The 20,793-nt window shown below is 40.7% G+C and overlaps 1 protein-coding gene across 1 annotated transcript in view; it reads right to left on the bottom strand.

Moving 5' to 3' along the window:
* The window catches only part of CD38 (CD38 molecule), a 51,633-nt gene that overhangs the window by 16,244 nt on the left and 14,596 nt on the right, over positions 1–20,793 (bottom strand). Inside the window, exons 2-3 of the mRNA XM_058546771.1 lie at positions 2,753–2,882; positions 986–1,121 (exon numbers count right to left, since the gene is read on the bottom strand). Coding sequence (XP_058402754.1) covers positions 986–1,121; positions 2,753–2,882 — 266 coding nt within the window. The remainder of the gene's footprint in view (positions 1–985; positions 1,122–2,752; positions 2,883–20,793) is intronic.

Below are 20,793 nucleotides of genomic sequence, written 5' to 3'. Positions count from 1 at the left end.
AATAAATTATGATGCATCCATAGAGGAGATATGATGAGGCCTTTTTAAAAAATATGGCTGTATTTATACCTGCTCATTTTAAATAAATAAAGCAAATTACAGAACAGTATGTGTACATTTTAAATGTATATGTTTGTATGAGCATAAGGAAATGTCTGGAAGGATGTACACCAAACTGTTGACAACAGTCCTCCTTTGGGAAGTGGCATGGAAATTGAGGAGTGAGGGAAGAAGGCAGGGTGACCTTCGCTTTTTACTTTTATGCATTTCTGTAATATGCAAGTATTTTTCAAATAAGCGTGCACCATTTTTGTAATTGGAAATAACGCAAATCTGGAATGAAGAAGCTACGATAAGATAAGCTGTTAATAACAATCAAAAGCAATAACAATAACAATAAATCAATATAAAGTAAAAATATCCACAGTATAAAGGAAAAAAGAAGTGAAAACAGGCTCAGTAGGGTTTCCTGAGTAGAAAACATCTTCCCACAGCGAGGTGTTCTGGGTGTTTCTGGGCAAGATAAGATAACCTTTGAAAAATGACAGCAAAGCCACAAAGTGGCCTGAGATGCTGAGAAGCGCACCTCATGGCCACAGTGGCTGTTCTGTGGAACAAGCACTGCGGTTTGGGTCCCTCTGTGACCTCAGCCTGCTCTAGAATTCTTTGGTCCTGAATGACGCCCTTATAGAAAACAAAATGCCAACCATTCAGAAGCAGGTTCCACTTGCACTCAGAAAGGAGGGAATCAGGGAGCATGGACAGCCCCAAATTCTGAAGTCAATTTTTCTATAAAACAGGAGTTGATCTAAAGAATGCTATTTTACATCAGCTTGAGTTGTCAAGTGAGGGTATAGATGGCATCAGGACGGGCGCCTATGGCTCCTTGCTCCACACTGATTCTTCAGGGCCCCCAGCAGAGCTCGGGGCTCCTTCACCCCACACATCCCCGAGCAACCCCAACCCGCACGGCCCAGATCCTCACCAGAAGAGCCCGCGTCTCCACACCACCGGAGACCGTCGACAATGTAACCCAGCAGCGTGTTTTCCAGGGTGAACATCTCCTGCTGGATCTCCGTGTACTGATGCGCCAGCTCCTTTGTTTTGCTCCAAAAGACAGTCTAAGAAAGAATAAACACAACTTGTTATTGAGATCAATTTAGTAAGTCAAAAAAACAAACCCACATTTTTTTTAAATGAAAGAAAAACATAGAAAATAGAGTAAATCACATATAGGGAGGGTAAGTGTTGTTGAGTGCATCACTGTTTTCTGTGTGTCAGTGAGCGAGAGCGTGTGTGGAGGGTGTTCGTGTGTGTGTGTGTGTGCTTTCCACATCACAGTGTAAAATGAATTTATTATTCTGGATTGCAGTAAAAAAGTCTGAAAGGCACTGATCAAAATCTTAGAATAAACGTAGGCTTGGAACTCATCTGGAGAAGGCATTAAGAAGTTCCAACATTCCTAAAGCTATCTGCAAAACAATTTTGTCTACACGCTATTTCCTGGGAGAAGTGCTCTTTGATTCTTAAAGAGCTCCATAACCCTATTTCTTTCCTCAAATCTCCCCTATCCCCACAAAAAGAAGAAAAGAAAAGAACAAATATGGTGAGTCTTTTTCAGGATCCCTTTGTAAAGGTACAGAAAGTCAAATTTCAGAACAACGTCTGCTCCGTGGGTCTGTTCCTTCTCCAGAGGAGGCGGTGGAGGGTGTAATCTGAAACACGGGCCCTGGAGTCACGCTGCCTCCTGAAGCCCAGCATCACTACCTACTAGCTGTCCGACCTTGGGCAAACAAAGCATCACTAAGCCTCACTTTCCCCATCCGTAAAATGGTAAGATAATAACTATAAGGAACTCCTGGGATGCTGAGGAGATTAAATGAGACAATGCAAATGAACTGCTTAGTCCCACGTCTGTGGCACAGTCACTTATTCAACAAGTGTCACCCAGGGGGTTATTTACCAAGCAGCTCCTCTGTGGAAGGCTTTGTGCTTGGTGCAGCAAGCAGGAGCTCCATAATCACTCTCGCTCTCTGACGATGGGATGAGAGGCTGTGATCTGTGGCTAGTTTAAGGGCTTCACAAAGAGGATTTGGGGCACACTGAATTTTCACCTTAAATGCTGACTTTAGAAAAGATGCTCTCCATTACAGACCTTTCATGGCATCATCAATGTATCAAAATCAGGTCTCTCCAGCTCCAAATCTTGTGCCATTGACATTTCAACTGGTCACTTTCAAGACCATCAAACTTGAGTGATCACTGGTTACCTAACTCACCAAGCCTCGGTTTTCTCACTTGAAATGGGAATGTGACACCTGACCTGCCTATTCCACGGGATGGCTGTGAAGACCTAATAAGATAAAGTTTAAGAGAGTCCTTACGAAGCAAAGACAGCATTCTACAGTATTATTATTATCAGGGGGAGGGGAGAGTTTTATAGTTATGTAAGGCTGGGTTACTTTTGTTTGGGTTGGGTTTTGTGTTAGGTTTGTTTGGCCTGATTTTTGGCCAAGTATCCTTTTGTCTTTCCATGTCCCCACTTCTCTCTCTTATCTCCCCTCCCCAGGTGTCCTAAATCCTGATGATATCCTGGTCCCCAAGTAGCCCCACAAACGCCATCCCTGCCAACCGCAGCTATGCTCTAATGTCCAGATTTTCATCTTCCCTCATCCTGGTCCAAATCTGGTCCTGTGACCTCTTCTCTCCGCTCTTATCCTCAGCTTTAAAGTGAATAATGTGCCCCAATTACCTTGTCGCAGGGTACAATTTCATTCGTCAGCTCTATGAACAGTTGATAGTCTTGTTCTGTAACGTTGCAAGGGTCCTTAGAAGTAAATGACTTTATGAACGCCTCCTGTATCTTTTGGCAGTCTTTATCTCTGTGAAATAAAACGTGGAAAATAAAATAAAACAGGAATAATCAGATTTCAAACATATTTTTGGAGCATAATTACCCAAAAAATCTCATGTAGGAGGCATTTATTGAGTGCCGAGTAGTTCATATACATCAATCATCTTGGCTGATCTGTGCAATATTGTTATGAGATGAGCATTCCCCTCCCTGCCCTACAAGGTCCCTGCCCTCGTGGACCTCACTCTGGTTAGAGGCACATACAGTACACAAACAAGCAAATAAGTTAGCAAAATAAGTACAGATGATCATATGTATGCAAGAAATCAGTGGGGAGGGCCTCCAGGAGAATACTGAGGCAATGACACTTTAGGGAGGCTGGTCAGGGAGGGTCTCCCTGCCAGGTCATTTAAGCTGAGACTAAATGCTGAGAAGGAGTGAATCCAGATGAGGGTTCTGCAGTACAAAGGCCCTGAGGCAGGAAAGACCTTGTTGATTGGGGGGAAATGAGAGAAGAACAGCATGACTGCAGTGTAAAGGGACAAAGGGAATAGTGAGAAATCACGTCAGAGAAATAATCGAGAGGCAGATCACTTAGGCCTTTTGGACCAGGGAAATAATTTCAAATTTTACTCTAATGACAGTGGGAAACCATTGGATGGTTTTAAGCATGGAAGTTGCCTTGGCTGATTTTTTTTTTTTTGCTGAGGAAGATTCACCCTAGGCTAACACCTGTTTCCAATCCTCCTCTATTTTATATGTGGGTCACTACCATAGCATGGCTGCTGATGAGTGGTGTAGGTCCATGCCCGGGAACTGAACCTGGGCTGCTGAAGTGGAGTGTGCCAAACTTAACCACTAGGCCACCGGGCCAGCCCCTGATTTTTGTTTTTGAAAAATCACTCTGGAAAACTCTGAGCTGGTCCCAAAGGAGAAAAGTCTCTGAAATAGAAATTTCAGCTCCACATCCCCTCCAAACAGCCCTTGGCATTGAGAAAGCAGGCAGGCAAGGAAGAATGATGGAGGGAATGGCAAAGATGTCTAGAGAAGACAGCAGATGGAACTTTCTTTGCGTGTTTGTGTTAACAGTGCACATAGCTCATCATTTCCTCGGGGCAGAGAAGTGGGTTTCCACTGGGAGAGCTCAGTTATCATTATCAGAGTAAACTCCAGCCTTTGCAGCAGGGAGTCGAGGTACAGTACCAGGTCAGGCAGCTTGACCAGGAGAAGTAAAGACAAGACCCCTAGTTTTCTATTCTCTTCTGAGTCTGCTCTCCCATCACGGAGCACACACAGTAGGCCATTCCAGAGGATCTCCTGCCTTCCTGACTCAGACTGGCTTCTCTCCAATAAGCCAAGGAATCAGAGAATATTAGCATGGCACTGGCCCTTCCACAGAAGCCTCCCTGCCCACCTGCTCTTTTGGGGCAGGAATCAGGGGAAAGCCCTTCTGTTTAGGGCAGGGAGGGAGACCCTTGAGTTAGGCTGCCTGTCGGAACTCTGGCTCTGCCAGTTATGCTGTGTGTCCTTGGTAAAGTCACTCAATCTCTCTCTGCCTCTGTTTCCTCATCTATAAGGTATCTACCTAATACAGATGTCCTAGAATTAAGTAAAACACATGTTAAATTCTTTCAGGACAGTGCCCAGCACAGCATAACCAATATCAGCATTACATTTCCTTCCTTTCTTTCTGTGCCCCTGGCTCAGACCTTCCTGGCTGTGAGCAGTCACTCCCAGCCAGCAGAGGCGGGCATGGCCCATGCCCCATGCGCTAACCTAGAAACATGGCTCATCCTTACAAGGGCCTGAAAGACATTCCGTATGCCCCACGCCTGGGGTGGGGACAGCTGCTTGGGGTCAGATCTAGGGCACAAACACAGGCCGGAGGTTAACACCCTGCTTATCTCCTTGTCCACATGCAATATGAGTCTCACTTTGCTCTCAGTTTTGGATGGATTTAGGAAGAACCAGCCTAGAAAATGTAATAGCTTTGATGCAAAACAGCCACAGGACAAAATTCCAGATCAGCCATCTAATATCTGGGTGTGCTGGGGTGATAATAATCATAATAACAGGTAGCATTTATTGAGGGCTTAATATATGCATCACATGCATATCTCATTTAATCTTATAACACGTCTGTGAGCGTGTGTATCAGGATTTGATTTGAGTTAGTAAGACCTAAAACTACAGGGACTTAAACAAGACAGAATTTTACTTCTCACTCGTATATCAATCTGGAGGCTAGTATCTGGGACTGGTATGACATTCCACATGTCAGAGACCCATCTACTCAGTCCAAAATGGCTGCTCCAATTCCAGCCATCATGACTACATTCCAGCCAGCAGGCAAGATTAGGGGGAAAAAGAGGAAGAGAAAGAAAATGAAGTAAGAGGAGGAAAGAGCAGCAGCAGCAGTGAGCATGTGCCAGCTGCCTTTTACAGATAGGTACTAGAAGATGCTCTTACTATTTGCTCTTATCTCATTTGCTAAAATGTAGTCATATGGCCACACCTAGCTGCAAGGGAAAATGAGAAATGCAATCTTTAATTTTGATGTCCATTGCACCTCTAAAATCATGGTTTAAATCCTAGAGAAGAAGGGGTCAGCCCACAGGCTCTGTCACAGGGAGATACCACCACTGTTCCATTTTACCGAGAGGAGGAAACCTCAGGCTGTGCATTTAATCAACCTGCCTGAGGTCACACAACTAGGAAGTGGTAAAGGCGGGACTGGATCCCAAGTCTGTGAGCCTGAAGGTCAGGCTCCCACTCTGCTATTACAGCATCATTGCCTACGAGGCAGGCTATTAACTGCTCCAGCCTCGGTTTCTCCATCCATATGAGGGAGATACTGCACTCACGGGAGGCGTGCGAGGATTAAATGGGGTAACACGTGACATGCGCCTGGCTCCTGGGGGCTCTCTCCACGGGCGCCCTTCCACTTGCCCAGTCTGCACAGACATTTCAACTGCACTGACGTCAAAAGCTGTGCCAGGAAACCATCGTCAGCCTGGCGTTCTCCATATATTATATATTTAAGGAAAAAAGTTATTACATTACGTACTTCGGTGTCAGAGAAAATTTATGGGGCACCGTGACGGGGCGTTTAGGGAAAAGGCGTTTGATGTACACCTGAAATTTTTGCAATGTTATAAACCAATGTTACTGCAATAAACAAAAAATTAAAAAAAAAAAAAAAAAGAAAAGGCGTTTGGCGGCTATTTCTCTATAGAGGACCATGTTTTAATTCCATTTATTTAACACAGTGGCCCTCTCAGGAATTTCCTGTTCCAGATTCCAACTCCATGTAAAATTCTTCTACCTCTGTCCTTAGCAGCACATACAGGACTTGAGGCGGACAAAAGGTGGAGAAGAAACGTTTCCCTGAGACAGAAGAACAAGAGAATTTTCCACAACAAAAGATGTGGCAGGAAAGAGAAATTAACATGTGCTGAATATCTAGCATACACCATAAGCTTTCATAGCATATTCTTATTTAATCACAAAAACTCAACGGAGTCTCATAGAGAACTCACCAACCTCCAAAATTATTCTTATGCTTCTTAGCAATGCAGACCTCAGTTCAAGAAACATCACCCTCAGAGTTCAAGAAACCCCAGGTTAAAAATTTAAGAGACCCTGGTTTAGAAGGAGCAGAGTTAGAGGACATTAGAGTTGAAACAGACCTCGGAGGAGTTTGTAACTCAACTGTCTTCCCTCTCTCTGTCTCAGAGATCAGAGCCTCCTATGTGCCCCACAAATAAGAGAAAAGGGGGAGAGGTGACAAGAAGTCTAGGGGCAGGCTTCATGATGCTACTGTTCATCCTTAAAGTCAAAAGTAAACATCTCATCCTGGAGGTGCAAGTCAGCATTTTTGTTGGTGTATATATATATATTTTTTTTAAACTATAGATTATATAATAATTATATATTTTGTATTGATATACAGGTATAGATATATAAAGAAATTAAGACTGCAGTGTACAGAGATGTCTGCTTTACTCAATCACATATGTCATCACAGAATGGGCCTCAAGTTCAAGTGTGTGGCTGTAGAAAGATGAGTCCTTGCTTTCGTTTATTGCGGAAGTCCACTATCTTCATTTTTGTCCTCGTGAGTAGAGCACAGTTCCATCAATTCAAATCGTAGCCAAGCAATAGCTGTTTTGAGTAAGCTGGCTGGTTTAAAGAAAACAGAGGGCCTCGGGAATTCCTGAGTCCAGCAGAGACAGAAGCAGATGTCTCTGACTGAAGAGGCAGCATGGAAGGAGTAAGAGCCGTTTCTGGAAGTTTAATGTGGTTTTTTTCATTTCTTCAATGCCTCCTCTGTTCCAAAATTGGAGGCCTTAGGTGTGATACTTCCAGGGGCACCTGCTGCTTGGGACAGGGACTGGGAAGTGGCCATTGCTGGCCCAAGGGCTGTTCCCAAGAAGTGAGTCTGTGACTGTGGCCCCTCTACAGGGACCCCCTGAACCAGGAGGACTGTCAAAGTTGTCTGGTCCTGTGGTTCTCAACTCTGGCCACACCTGAGGATCACCTGGAGGGCTCTGGAAAGGATACAGCGCCTGCTCCAGACAGACCAAGTCAGAATGCGGAAAGCAGAAGAGCAGAACGTGGAGTTTTTCAAAAGCTTCCCATTCCCACCTCCTCCCAGCCCCTGGGAACTGCCCTTCTGCTTTCTGTCTCCGTGAATTTGACTACTGTAGGTACCTCACATAAGTGGAATCATACAGTATTTGTCTTTCTGTGACTGGCTCATTTCACCTAGCATAATGTCCTCATGGCTCATCCAGGCTGTAGCATGTGTCAGAATTTCTTTCCTTTGCACAGCGAATAACACTCCATTGTAGGTATATACCACATTTGGTTTATCCGTTCATCCATTGTGGACAACTGAGTGCTTCCTCCACTCATCCTTTCATTCCACAGATACTTACCTAGGCCCACTGTGGGCCTCTCAACAGGCCCAGAGCTGTAAAGAGAGACACACACCATACACTCCTATCACGGTGCAGGGCAGAGAAGAACAAAATTAATTACAATTAAAGCACTGGCGACTTGTCCAAGGCACTAAACTTGAAAACACAATAAATAGTAGAACATTTTCTAATTTTCTACTACAGAGGATAGAAATGGGATTAAAACAAAACAAGTTTGATTTAATGTTATTCAGTATCCTTATTTTGAAGATGATTTTTCTTTGTTTGCTCTCCTGGTTGTCGTGACATGCAAAATCTGTATTTATAACCACTGTGGGTTTCTATTTGACCACTTTCTGCCTTTGCTTCCTTGGTGGGTTTGGAGTGATTGGAGACGCATGGCCAACAAAAGGGGACAGTTCATAGGGCGCCTCTGCTCAGTGGACTATAAAGCAGCCTTTGAACAACATCTTTATACAGAGCTTGGAATAGCCTGAGGGATGTTTATTTTACATTAGTGAAAAAAGTGGACCTCAACTTACAGAAAACAGAAAAAGGATGCACATCACACTGGTAATGGGGTTGTCTCTGGGAAGAGGAATAAAGGGGAATTCCCACTTTTATCCCATATTTTTCTATATTGTTGGTTTACAATAAAAATGGATTCATGTATTAGCCAAGTAACTTTTTAAAAGGAGGTTACTTTTTTTTTTGAATTGAAGATATAGTGTGATCACAAAAAATTTTTTTAAACTGAAAACAAAACCCACAGTAATCAAACTATATTTTAAAAACAGTTATATCTGATTTCTAGGAGTACGAGGGTTGCTCTGTAGCCTTCTATTCCTTATATTTTGCATTTTTCTATGCTAAGCATACATTACAATGGGAGTCATAACAAAATTTTCATTTTCTTTTTAAGTTGTTTGAGAATTAGACCAAACATTTGAGAATCTTAGAAGGTCTTAGAACAGGGGAACAGCTCAAGCCCAAGCCCCTTTGGTTGCCACCTGTTATTTTGTGCCCTCCCCAACGTCTCTTGGCTACAAGGTGTCTTTTCTCTTTCCTTATCCAGTTAAAGACACCACCACAAGCCAGGTAACCCTTAGTGTTGGTACCCGAAACCCACTTCTCAAGGCCTGATGATGTGAAATATGTGCGTTATGGGGTGGGGTGGGGGGTAGGGCCGTAGACCTCTTCCAATGGAGATTTCTCTCTACTTTAAAGACTTCCTTGCATCCTTAGGTTGTCAAATCACACTCTCACTAATCAGATCACACCCAGAATCAAACTTTGTGAATAAGGTCACTGAGAGGCTCAGACAGAGCAAGGACAGGACAGCACATCCTGCAGAGCTCCCAGGTCCTGCCTGCCTTCCTGCATGGGACACACGCTTTCTGGCCCAGAATAATAGACAAGGTTACTGAGTGAAGTTTCGTAGAGTTCCTCACACAGCTGGAAGGACTGAAGTGATGACACATCTCCATTTTATTCCCCAAAGAGCTCGACAGCTTACACAATTTTCCAGGGACTCATGCCTCACAGATTCTGAATTTATTTTCTATAAGTAATCCTTTAACCAAAGACATCCTGCTGAGGGCATTCATGAGATAGGTCCTTCATTCTAGCAAATATCATTAGTCCATCTACCTGGAGGTCCAGTTGACAAGGAGATGAGAACAGTTCACTTCCTTCCTTTCTTTCCCTCAGGATCATCCCTCTTCCCAAATTAAGGAAAGCCATCACAAACCAGCTGTTTTAGCTCCTTCCTCCCAGGGACCTAGAGTGCATAAGGTTGTCTGTGGAGATGTTGATGATGAAAAAGAGACACACAGCCCATGACACTTGAGAGCTGGCCGGGCATTCACAGTGAGGCCTTGGTGTTCTTCTGCTGAACATAATTCCAGGACACTAACATCAGATAAGGCCACTGTGTGACCATGACAGACCAGATGTGAACAGAAAAAAACAATTGTTCAAACCACAAAAAAAAAAAAAATGGCCAAACATCCTCTTACCATAGCTAACATGAATGACTGCTACTGCTTTACCAATTACAACTTCAGCTTTGCTTCATTCTTCCAGCTGGATAGATACGATTTATTCAGATGCCCTATCATAGAATCAGGCCCATCCTGCAGCAACTAGGCAAAGCCAGTCTCCTTGGACCTTCCCCAAAATCTCCTAAAACAAGTCCACATCCTATGAGTCCTTTTTTTTTTTAATTTTTATTTATTTATTTTTCCCCCAAAGCCCCAGTAGATAGTTGTATGTCATAGCTGCACTTCCTTCTAGTTGCTGTATGTGGGACACGGCCTCAGCGTGGCCAGAGAAGCAGTACGTCGGTGCGCGCCCGGGATCCGAACCCGGGGCCGCCAGTAGCGGAGTGAGCGCACTTAACTGCTGAGCCATGAGGCCAGCCCTGTGAGTCCTTTCTAACATCCTCCAACTGAACCCTCCCCTACCCCCATGGGTCCCTATGATGAGCACTCACTTTTCCTGCAAAGAGTGATAAACCCATCTTATTCAACCACACTGTGTTCCTGGTGGCCTTGGGTTGGGCAGCATTGACAGTAACTGGCAATTTTGAATGAGATATTAAAGAATCAAAAGGCCTATGAAATCAGCCTGCCTGAATCAGGGTTTACGCTTGGCAAAAGCTGCAGGAGCAGCTTCTAAAAGACTTTATTTATTAATAAGAAAGTTTTCACGTTGAGCTGGAGTCTTAGTCTGATAGTTTTCTGCTTGCCTCCTCAGTGGATGACCTGGAGGCCCAATGCTGTGCAGTCTGAGCACAAATGTCAGGCTTCAAGGTCAGTGGCATGTCCTCCCCCTTCCTACCACCCTGCTCCTTCCAGCAGACTCCAGACAGGTCATCACTCACCCTATCCCCCATGAGTCATTCCCCCTGTTCACTTCTCACTCCTTCTCCCTACCTCTGACCTACCCAGGTAGGTTGTCTCCAGGTGTCCAGAGGCAGGAGGTTGCACTAGAAGAAGGTAAGGGAGAGGGCACCAACACCAGAATGCTCACCATGTGCTAGCCACTGCGCTGAGTGCTTCCCTTATACTTATCCAATTTACATCTCACACTGGCCCTGTGGAGAGGGTACTGTCATTATCCCTGTTTTAGAGCTACTGATGCTCAGAAAGTTTAGTAACTTGCCCAAAGCCAGACAGTTTAGTGAATAACAGAGCTGCCTTACATTCCAAACTTCTCTCTTTCTACTAAACAATGCTGCCTCCCACAGGAAATTTAAAATCATGGCCCTGTCCCCAGAAGGAGGATGTTCCTAATTGAAGTGGGGACCTAAGACCCCAAGAAGGGTTGTCGTTTCCCTAGATTGTGTGAGAAGCTGAAGACCAGGATAGGGCACAGTTATTCCCAGGTGATAGGATGAAGTGAGTGGGGTGAGAGGGGATGGGGCAGAAAGGGTTAAAGTCTTATGCTAAGGTGAAAAAGATATATTTGGTGGTTAAATCGATTTTGTATGTTGTCAGCCAACTTTAGGCTTCATAATTCTGTGCTGTCACCTCTCTCTAAACCTACACACTTCCTACAAAGAATTATATTTCAAAGTCCCCATCAATAAAGCAACACCACCCTTCATAAAGTTCCCCAGGGAAAGCTTTCACACCCTAAATCCTCATCCCTAACAGCACTTAGATCTCGAGGGGTAATACACTCATTCCATGAGTTTTCCTGCCCTCAAGTCAGCAGGGCATGTTGTCTTGACCCAAAGAAAACAAGCAGTTTAACTCGGCTGTTAATTCTCAGATTTGATGCTCCTGGCACCTATATTGAGGGTGAAGACTGCCATCTTGTGGGAGAAGTGAGTGATTGCTGACATTCACTGAGGCAAGTAGGATTTTTGAAACTGAATCCTAAAATCCAAAGACTCTTCAGGCCAAAGGAAAGCTCAGAGTCATTAACTCATTAATCTGATAAATATTTATTGAGCATCTACCATGTGCTAGGCACATTTATGAGCATGTAGGATATACCAGTGAACAAAACAAGCACAGGTCCCTGTCCTCACGGGAATTTACCTTCCACCAGAGCAAGACTGACCATAAAAATAGTGAATGAGTAAGTTATAGAGTATCCTAGAAATTTATAAGTTCTATGGAAAAAAACGAAAAACGGAGTAGGATAAATGCATCAGGCATCATGGGAGAGGAGGTGGCAATGTTCAGCATTAAACAGAGTGGAAAGTAGATGACATTTGAGCAAAGAATTGAAGGAAGCGAGGGACTTCATCATACAGACATGCAAGGGAAGAGCATTTGAGGCAGCAGGAACAACGATCACAAAGACCCTAATGCCTGATGTGTACAAAAAACAGCAAAGAAGCCAGTGTAGCTGGAGCAGAGTGAACAAGGTGGAGAGTAGATGGCAATAAGGTCAGAAAGATAACGATGTCTGACTGGGCAGGGCTTCACAAGCCATTGTAAGGAATCTGGCTCCTACTCATGGTGAACTGAGGAGCCATAGAGGATTTTGAGCACAGGAGGTACATGATATTACTTAACTCTCAAAGGATTCCTCTGGCTGCTTTGTCAAGTATAGTTTAAAAGAGGGAAAGGGCAGAAACAGGCAGACCAGTCATCTGGGCAAGTGCTGATGGTGATTTGGACCAGGGTGGTAGCAGTGGAGACGGTAAGAAGTGATAGATTCTGGATTCATTGTAAATTCCCTAAAAGATTGGTTGTGGAGTATTAGAGAAATGAGGAGTTGATGAGAATTCCAAGGATTGGGGCCTGAGACACTGGAAGGATGGAGTTGCAATTAACTGGGATAGAGAAGACTTTGGGTCTAGGTGACATCGATCAGTTCAGTTTTAGACACATTGACTTTAAAATGTCTATTAAACATGCAAGTGAAGCTGTGGAATAAACAGATATATGGATCTGAAGTTCAGGAGAAATAAAGCCATGAGACTATATGAGATCAGCATCCAAAAGACAAAGAAGAGAAGATGACCATGGATTGAGCCTTGAGGCAGTCCAACGTAGGAGGATGGGAGAATAAACCAGCAAAGACTGGAAAGGTGCAACCAGACGTGTAGGACAGAAAGCAGAAGGATGGGTTATGCTGGAAGCCAAGGAAAGAAAGTATATTAAGCAGAAGGAAGAGATTGCCGTGTCAGATGCTCTTGATTAGTCAAGGAAGATGAAGACTGATAATGGACCATTTGAATTATCACCGAGGAAGTCGTGTCAAGAGCTATTTTAATTTCTAAATGAAAAGGGAAGAGGATACCTATCTTTTTGTTATTGATTCCTAGTTTTTTTGCTTTTGTGTCAGATAATTTATTTTGGGGAGGATCTTGGGAAATATTGCCTGCATTTAAATATATTATAAATGTATCATTAAAAAAAGCTATATCCCAGGGCCGGCCCAGTGTCGTAGTGATTAAGTTTGGCATGCTCTGCTTCGGCAGCCCGGGTTCACAGGTTCAGATCCCAGGTGCGGACCTACACCACTCATCAAGCCAGGCTGTGGTGAGGACCCACATACAAAATAGAGGAAGGTGGGCACAGACGTTAGCTCAGGGCCACTCTTCCTCACCAAAAAAAAAAAAAAAAAAACAACTATATCCCTAAATTTATCCTTCCATGCCTCACCTTTCATTCTCATTTCAAGCCTGAGCATGTCTTCTCCTAGAATACTAAGCAAACCAGTTCCTTACTAATTATCTGTTGGAATGAAAATTTTTCTGAAACTATAAAGCAAAACGAATTAGCAAAAGAAATTTAATACTGAGGTTTGAATCATTCTGTGATAGTCACTTGTAAACCCTTACTTCAAATTCTTATACTCATTAAAACTTACTTTTCATTATTATAATATCCAAATGTCATAAATATGAACTTATAAAATATATTTATATTAAAAAATACAACTTTACCTGTTTATATTTCCATTCTTTTGTTCACTAAATACAGAGTACTTGGAGGTGCCAGGCAGAGTGTTAGGTATACTCTAAGGAAACAGCGGTTAAGAAGACATAGCCCCTACCCTCCAAAGCTTTCGGTCCTTTGGGAATTACAGCTATTAAATAAGGGATAAGAATAAAGAATTGTGTGGTTGCTAAGGGGATGTATCACATAGGGATCTGCTCTTGTGTAAGGTTGCATATTTTTGGAACTACATGCAAGAAAACAATTTAAATGCCTAAACTAGATGAGCATATGATCCCTGGCTACCTCTGACCTCAAATTGTTCTCCTCTGCCCTTCACCCGCTATGTGCCAAACTGTCCTTCTTTCCATTTCTCAAACACATCAAACTTGTCTCTGTCTAAATATTAATATATATTAATTATATATAGATATATTAATATATATTAATTATATATAGATATATTAATATCTAATATGTTATATATTATATATCCTACTGTATATAACAGCAATAAAACTATAAGAATACAAAAATAGGATATATATATATATATATTGTGTGTGTATGTGAGGAGATCAGCCCTGAGCTAACATCTGCCAATCCTCCTCTTTTCTCTGAGGAAGACTGGCCCTGGGCTAACATCCATGCCTATCTATCTCCACTTTATATGGGACGCCGCCACAGCATGGCTTGACAAGCGGTGTGTCAGTGCGCGCCTGGGATCCGAACTGGCGAACCCCGGGCCTCTGCAGCAGAAAGCGCACACTTAACTGGTTGCGCCACCGGGCCGGCCCCAAAAATAGGATATATTGAGCTATAAATTTAACAAAATATATGCAAGACGTACTCTGAAAAAAAAAACATTGTTGTGAGAAATTTTAAAATACCTCAAGAAATAGAGAGGTATACCATATTCATGGATTAGACAGCTCAATATTAAGATGGTAAATATCACTAAGATGTGTCTATAGATTTAACAGATCACAAATCAAAATTTCAACATGCTTTGTTTAAAATATTGACAAGTTGATTCTAAAATTTACATGAAAATACAAACAACCTAAGCAACCAAAGCAATTAAAAGGAAAAAAAGCTGGAGAACTTACATTACTTGACTTCAAAAGTTACTGAAGAGCTTCAGTGACCTAGAAAATGTGATAGAGGTGAAAGAATAGATACAGATCAAGGGAATAAAATAGAGAGTTCAGAAAAAAACCCATATTTATATGGTGCCATAGATTGAATGTTTGTGTCCCCCTAAATTCACATGTCGAAATCTATTCCCCAATGTGATGGTATTGGAGGTGAGGCCTTCGGAAGGTGATTAGGTCAGGAAGGCGGAGCCCTCATGAAAGAGACACCAGAGAGCTTCCTCTTCCCTTCGCCCATATGAGGACACAATAAGAAGATGGTTGTCTATGAACTAGGAAGTGGTTCTCACCAGACCCCAAAATCTGCCAGTGTCTTAATTTTGGACTTCCCAGACTCCAGAACTATAAAAAATAAATTTCTGTTGTTTATAAGCTACACAGGCTATAGTATACTGTTATAGAAGCCTGAACTGACTAAGATACACAGTCAATTGATTTTCAGCAAAGATGTCAGAGCAATTCAATGGAGAAAGGAAGTTCTTTCGATAAATAACACTATAGCAAATAGGTTTTCATATTTGAAAAAAAAACGAAGTCGACCCTTACTTCACACCCTACATAAAAATTAACTAGAAATGGATCAGTACAAGCTATATAAGAAAGTACAAGCTATATAAGAAAGCACAAGCTACATAAGAAAAAAACGTACAAATTAAACCTCATCAAGATAAAAAAAAAACTTTGCTCTTTAAAAGACTCCATTAAAGAAGATGAAAGGGCAAGTGACAAAATGAAAGAAAATATTTCCAGTAGGCATATGACAAAAGACTTTATTCAGAATACATAAACCTCCTACAACTCAATAATAAGAACAAAAACCTAATTTTTTACGATTGGCAAGAGATTTGAATACATAATTCAATAAGCCCATGAGATAACACCCAACATCATTAGTCATGAGGGAAATGCAAATTAAAACCACCATAAAAATACCACTACAAACCCTTTACAATGGCTAAAATTTAAAAGTCTGATAATATCAAGCGTTAGCAAGGATGTGGAACAACTGGAATCTTCATACACTGATGGTGGACATGTAAAACTAGACAATTACCTTGTAAAACATTTCAGTAGTTTGTTAAACAGCTAGATCATATGGCTCAGCTATTTCACTTAGTATTTATACCAGAGAAACAAAACCATACGTACACACAATAACTTGTACACTAGTGCTCTTGGCAGCTTCATTCATAATATCCAAAAAGTGAATACAAGCCAAATGTCCATCAACAGGTAAATGGATAAACAAATTGTGGTATATACACACAATGGGCTACTGTAAAGCAATAAAAAAGACCAAACTATTGAAACATACAGCAACAGGGATGAATTTCAAAAACATCATGCCGAAGCCATGAAAGAAGCCAGACACAAAAGAGTACATAGTATATGATTCCATTTATATGAACTTCTTAAAAATGGAAAGTAATTTCTAGTAACAGAAAGCAGACATACTCTACTGGATATCAAGACATTGGTAATTTAAACAATATAGCAGTGGTATAGGGATAAATGGATCATAAAAGAGGTTAGAGAGCCCAGAAACAAAGTAATAAACCTGGTATGCAAGAGAAGTGTCATTATAAAGCCCCTGGTAAAGGATGGATTATTTGATAAACAGTACTCACACAACTGACCATCTATCTGATGGAAAAAAATGAAACTGTGTTCCTACCTTACACCATGCACAAAGATAAATTCCAAATGAATAAAAGAGTTAATAATAAAAAGAAAAGTTTAAAATTTTTGGAATATATGTGGCCATTTTTGTCCCTTCTGGTAAAAGATAAGTTCTTAAATAAGATACAAAAGGCATATCCATAAAAGAAAAGATAAATATGGTTACGTTAAAATCTTCAGTAAGACAAGTGACCGATAAATAAAGGCGAGTCAAGCCACAGATTGGGAGAACATATTTGCAATCCACATAACTGACAACAAATTAGAATCTTGAATGTGTAAAGAAGACAGACAATTCAATATAAAAACAGGCAAAAGACAAAAATAGGCATTTCACAGAAGACACCAGAATAACCAATAAACACATAAGAAGATGATCAATTGTGTTAGTAATCAGGGGAATGAAAATTAAAGCTACAAAGAGATGGGCAAAATAGTTTACATTTGACAATTCCAAGTAATGGTGAGGATGTACAGCCAAAAGGACTTTCACATTGCTCTTGTGGAAGTAAATTGATACCACAATTTGGAGACCAATTTAGCCATATGGATTGTGGAAGACACTGTTAGTTCCCTACCCAAATAGATTTTCCTCACCCTTCTTCCCTATTGGCAGGCACAACTCCTATCATAGTGATTCAAAATATCAAATACTTACTTTGCAAGCCTCCTTTTTAGTTTGGGGCATCATGTGGCTCAATTCTGGCTAGTGATATTCAAGGGGAAGCACAGAGACAGTTGAGGGAGGACTTCTGGCAAAGACGTTATTCCCTGGTAAAGAGAGACTTGCAACAAGGGCATTCCTGCCCATCCTCCTGCTCTCTGCTCTTGGGTATCGTTCTCTAAGGACATATTGCCTGGAGCTGCAGCAGCCATCTTCTGATAAGAAGCTTACGGATGAAAGCCTTAGGGAGATGGAGGAGTGAAAGGAAAGATCCTGGGCCATTAGTGAGATTCTGAACCAACCCTAGGACCACCCCACTTCTGGATGTCTTGCTATGTGTGTCTATAAAAATCTCTTGCTTTAAACCACTTTCAGTTGAGTATTCTTTTACTTGAGGCCAAAAGCATCTTAACTGGTATATTCAGTGTTATGGAAAGAATTGTGTACCCCAAAAAGATGTTAAAGTCCTGGCCCCAAGCACCTCAGATTGTGACCTTATTTGGAAATAAGGTCTTTGAAGATGATCAAGTTAAGATGAGGATAAGGGTGGGCCCTAATCCAAGATGACCAAGGTCCTTATAAAACGGGGAAATTTGAAAACAGAGACAGACACACACAGAAGGAAGACAATGTGAAGACATTGAGAGAACATTATCTACAAGGCAAGGAATGCCTGAGGCTTGCAGAAGCTAGGAGAGAGGCCTGGAACAAATTGTTTCTCACAGCTCTCAGAAGGAACCAACCCTGCTGACACCTTAATTTCAGACTTCTGGCCTCCAGAACTGTGAGACGATAAATTTCTATTGTTTAAGCCACCTAGTTTGCAGTAATTCATTATGGCAGCCCTGGCAAACTAATACATCCAGTAAAGGTGACAATGGCATACTCCGTGACTTAGTAATTCTACCTCTAGTTAAACACTTAGAAAAAATCATATGCACAAGTAGACATGTATGTTTTAGCATTGTTTTTGCCAGCAATAACTGAGAATAAGGGAATAGATTGATAAATATGGGATGTGGTCACTCAATATGATACTACACAGTAGTTAAAATTAAAGAACTAGAGCTCCTCTATCAACGTGGATAAATCCCTGAAATAATGTAATTAAAATCATCAAAACATATTGCTAACTGGAAAAAGCAAAGTTTATTCAACAGGACAAAAACAGGAAGTAAATACAAATTAAAATGAAACTGCAATAACATCTTCCCTTATCAGATTGGTAAAAACCAGAAAGTTTGTAAACACCCTGTGGAGTAAAGGTATGAGGAAAAAGAAACTTGCTACTTCAAGAAGAGCACTGCCTCATAAATAGAAATTTGGCTGTTTTCAAAACTAAAAATGACATATCCTTTAAATGAGCGACGCCACTCCTAGGATTCTATCTTACACACACAAGGATTTTATTGCAGCATTGTTTGTAATATATTGCAAAAGATTTTAAACAACCTAAATGTCCATCAATACAAGTCTAGAAATAGTAAATCCATAAAATTGAATACTATGTAACTATTAGAATGAGATAGAACTACACTATAATCAGGTACATTGTTAAGTGTAAAAAAAAGTGCAACAGAAGAGAGAATGTATAGGGAAAAAGAATACATGAATATACGCTTATATATTCAGAGAACATCTCTAGAAAGATACAGGTGAAACAAGCAGCAGTGTTTGCCTCTGAGGAAGAAGAAAAAGAAATTGGGAGAGAGGCGTTTTGATTTTATCTATAACATGTTATTTCTTTAAAAACTAGAAAAAAGATCTGAAGCAAATATGATAAAAGTTTTGTTGTCTGTTAACTGTGCATGGTGAGTAAATGGAAATTTGTAATATTATTCCATGGACACTTCAGTGTGTTTAACATTTTCATAATTTAACGTGTTTAATTTTAAAAAAGAAAAAGTTCATAGGAGATATTGACTGGGGAATGAGAAAGATAGAAGAAGGAAAAAGAAGTCCTTGGAGTGGGAGGAATGAAGAAAACTAGACCCGGCTAATACAAAAAGTACAGCCTTCAGTTGTAAATTGATATGTTCACATCTTGGGCTTCAAAAGTACCTTTGAAAAAATAGGTCCCCAAAATGTGATCAATTGTCTTTGATCTAAGTCTCAAACATTCCTTTGTAGTTTTAAATCTCTCCCAGTTTCAACCGTATGTTTTCAGTCTTTCTTTACTCTTGAAGAATTCCCAAGGAGATTTCATTACTGCCAACTTTGACACTGCTCTAGATAAGTTAATTCATAAATAAACTCTTACTCCTAGGAACCAAGAAAATGAGGGAAGCAATTTTATTATGAATTTCACAATATTTAAACCATGAGGTGCCAAAGACAGAAATGACTTTATATTATTTGCTTGATAGTCATCATAAGAGAAAAGAAACATTTGAACAATATCAAGGCAAATATGGATCATGGCCAAGTAAAAATATGCCTTGAGGGAATTTCTAATGTGTCTTCAAATCAAGCTTTACTAACTGCTTCAAAGCATCCAAAGACCAGAGGCATAGATCACTTTCTACCACGTGGATGCATCATGTTTGGTCCATTCTAGTAGGAAGTGGAAAACTGAGCTTAGCAATTTTTTTAAAGGTCAGATTATAGAAGAAATTTGAATTATGTCTATAAAACTACTTATGCTGAGGCCATCCATTTCAGCAGCTCTATATCTTCCATTTGTGAGTCTCCTTACTCATTTAGATTTTGGCATTCCCCACTATTTAGAATTCCATTTTGGGGGTAAAGTGGTTTTGTATTATTTTCTATATTTTTGTATTTTTCCCAAGTGTTCTACAATGGGCATGTTTTACTTTTATAATAAGAAAAAAATAAGAATCATTGGAAGGAAAAAGAATGTTATTCTCTTGCTCCATTTATTCTTCAAATTTCTGACCTCCACTTTTACTTTCTTTTTTGTCTTCAAAAAGAAGATTCTCATCACCCCCTCCTTCCAGAGTGGATATCTACTGGTGATATTTTGTTGAAAAAAGTAATCCCCTACTCCTCACTAAGAACACCTACAAAAATCCATGAATATAATCACTCCTGCCCTTCCAAGCCCTTAGTCTTTGAAACACACACACACACACAAAACACACACACACAGAGGAAAGCAATTCTTGATTTTATCTATCATTCAGTTTCCTGTTTTGTTCTTAGCATCTTGCATCCATTCCTTCCACTATCCTTCATTTAAAGAAAACTCTGTCTTGGTATTTTTCTGACCTGATCTATTTCTAAGGGGTTCGTTTAATAGCAAGAAAAAATAACTGACCACTTCCAAATTCATTTATTGCAAAAAATCTCTTGACTGGCCCCTATTTAACTGAGTCACTGCAGTTTTAACCAACGCTATTCATTCTCTCTATGCAAGTTGTTTGTCTTCTACACAATTAATGGGCTACTCTCTAGTATACCCAAGAACTTTCATTTTTACTCACTTGGTTGTTGCTTTACCTATTCATAAAAATGTTCATGCTTGTTGTTTTGGTTTTAATATATAATTTAATTAAATTGTTTATAAATAAATTAGGTAAGTTGAAAATGAGAAAAAATTTTTTTCTATGAAAACTGAGTTGAATATCTTGGTAAAATGACCATAGGTGAGTCACTT

Source organism: Diceros bicornis, chromosome 8, assembly GCF_020826845.1.
Source record: "Diceros bicornis minor isolate mBicDic1 chromosome 8, mDicBic1.mat.cur, whole genome shotgun sequence".
NCBI lineage: Eukaryota > Metazoa > Chordata > Mammalia > Perissodactyla > Rhinocerotidae > Diceros > Diceros bicornis.
This window is presented reverse-complemented; position numbering and strand designations above follow the sequence as displayed.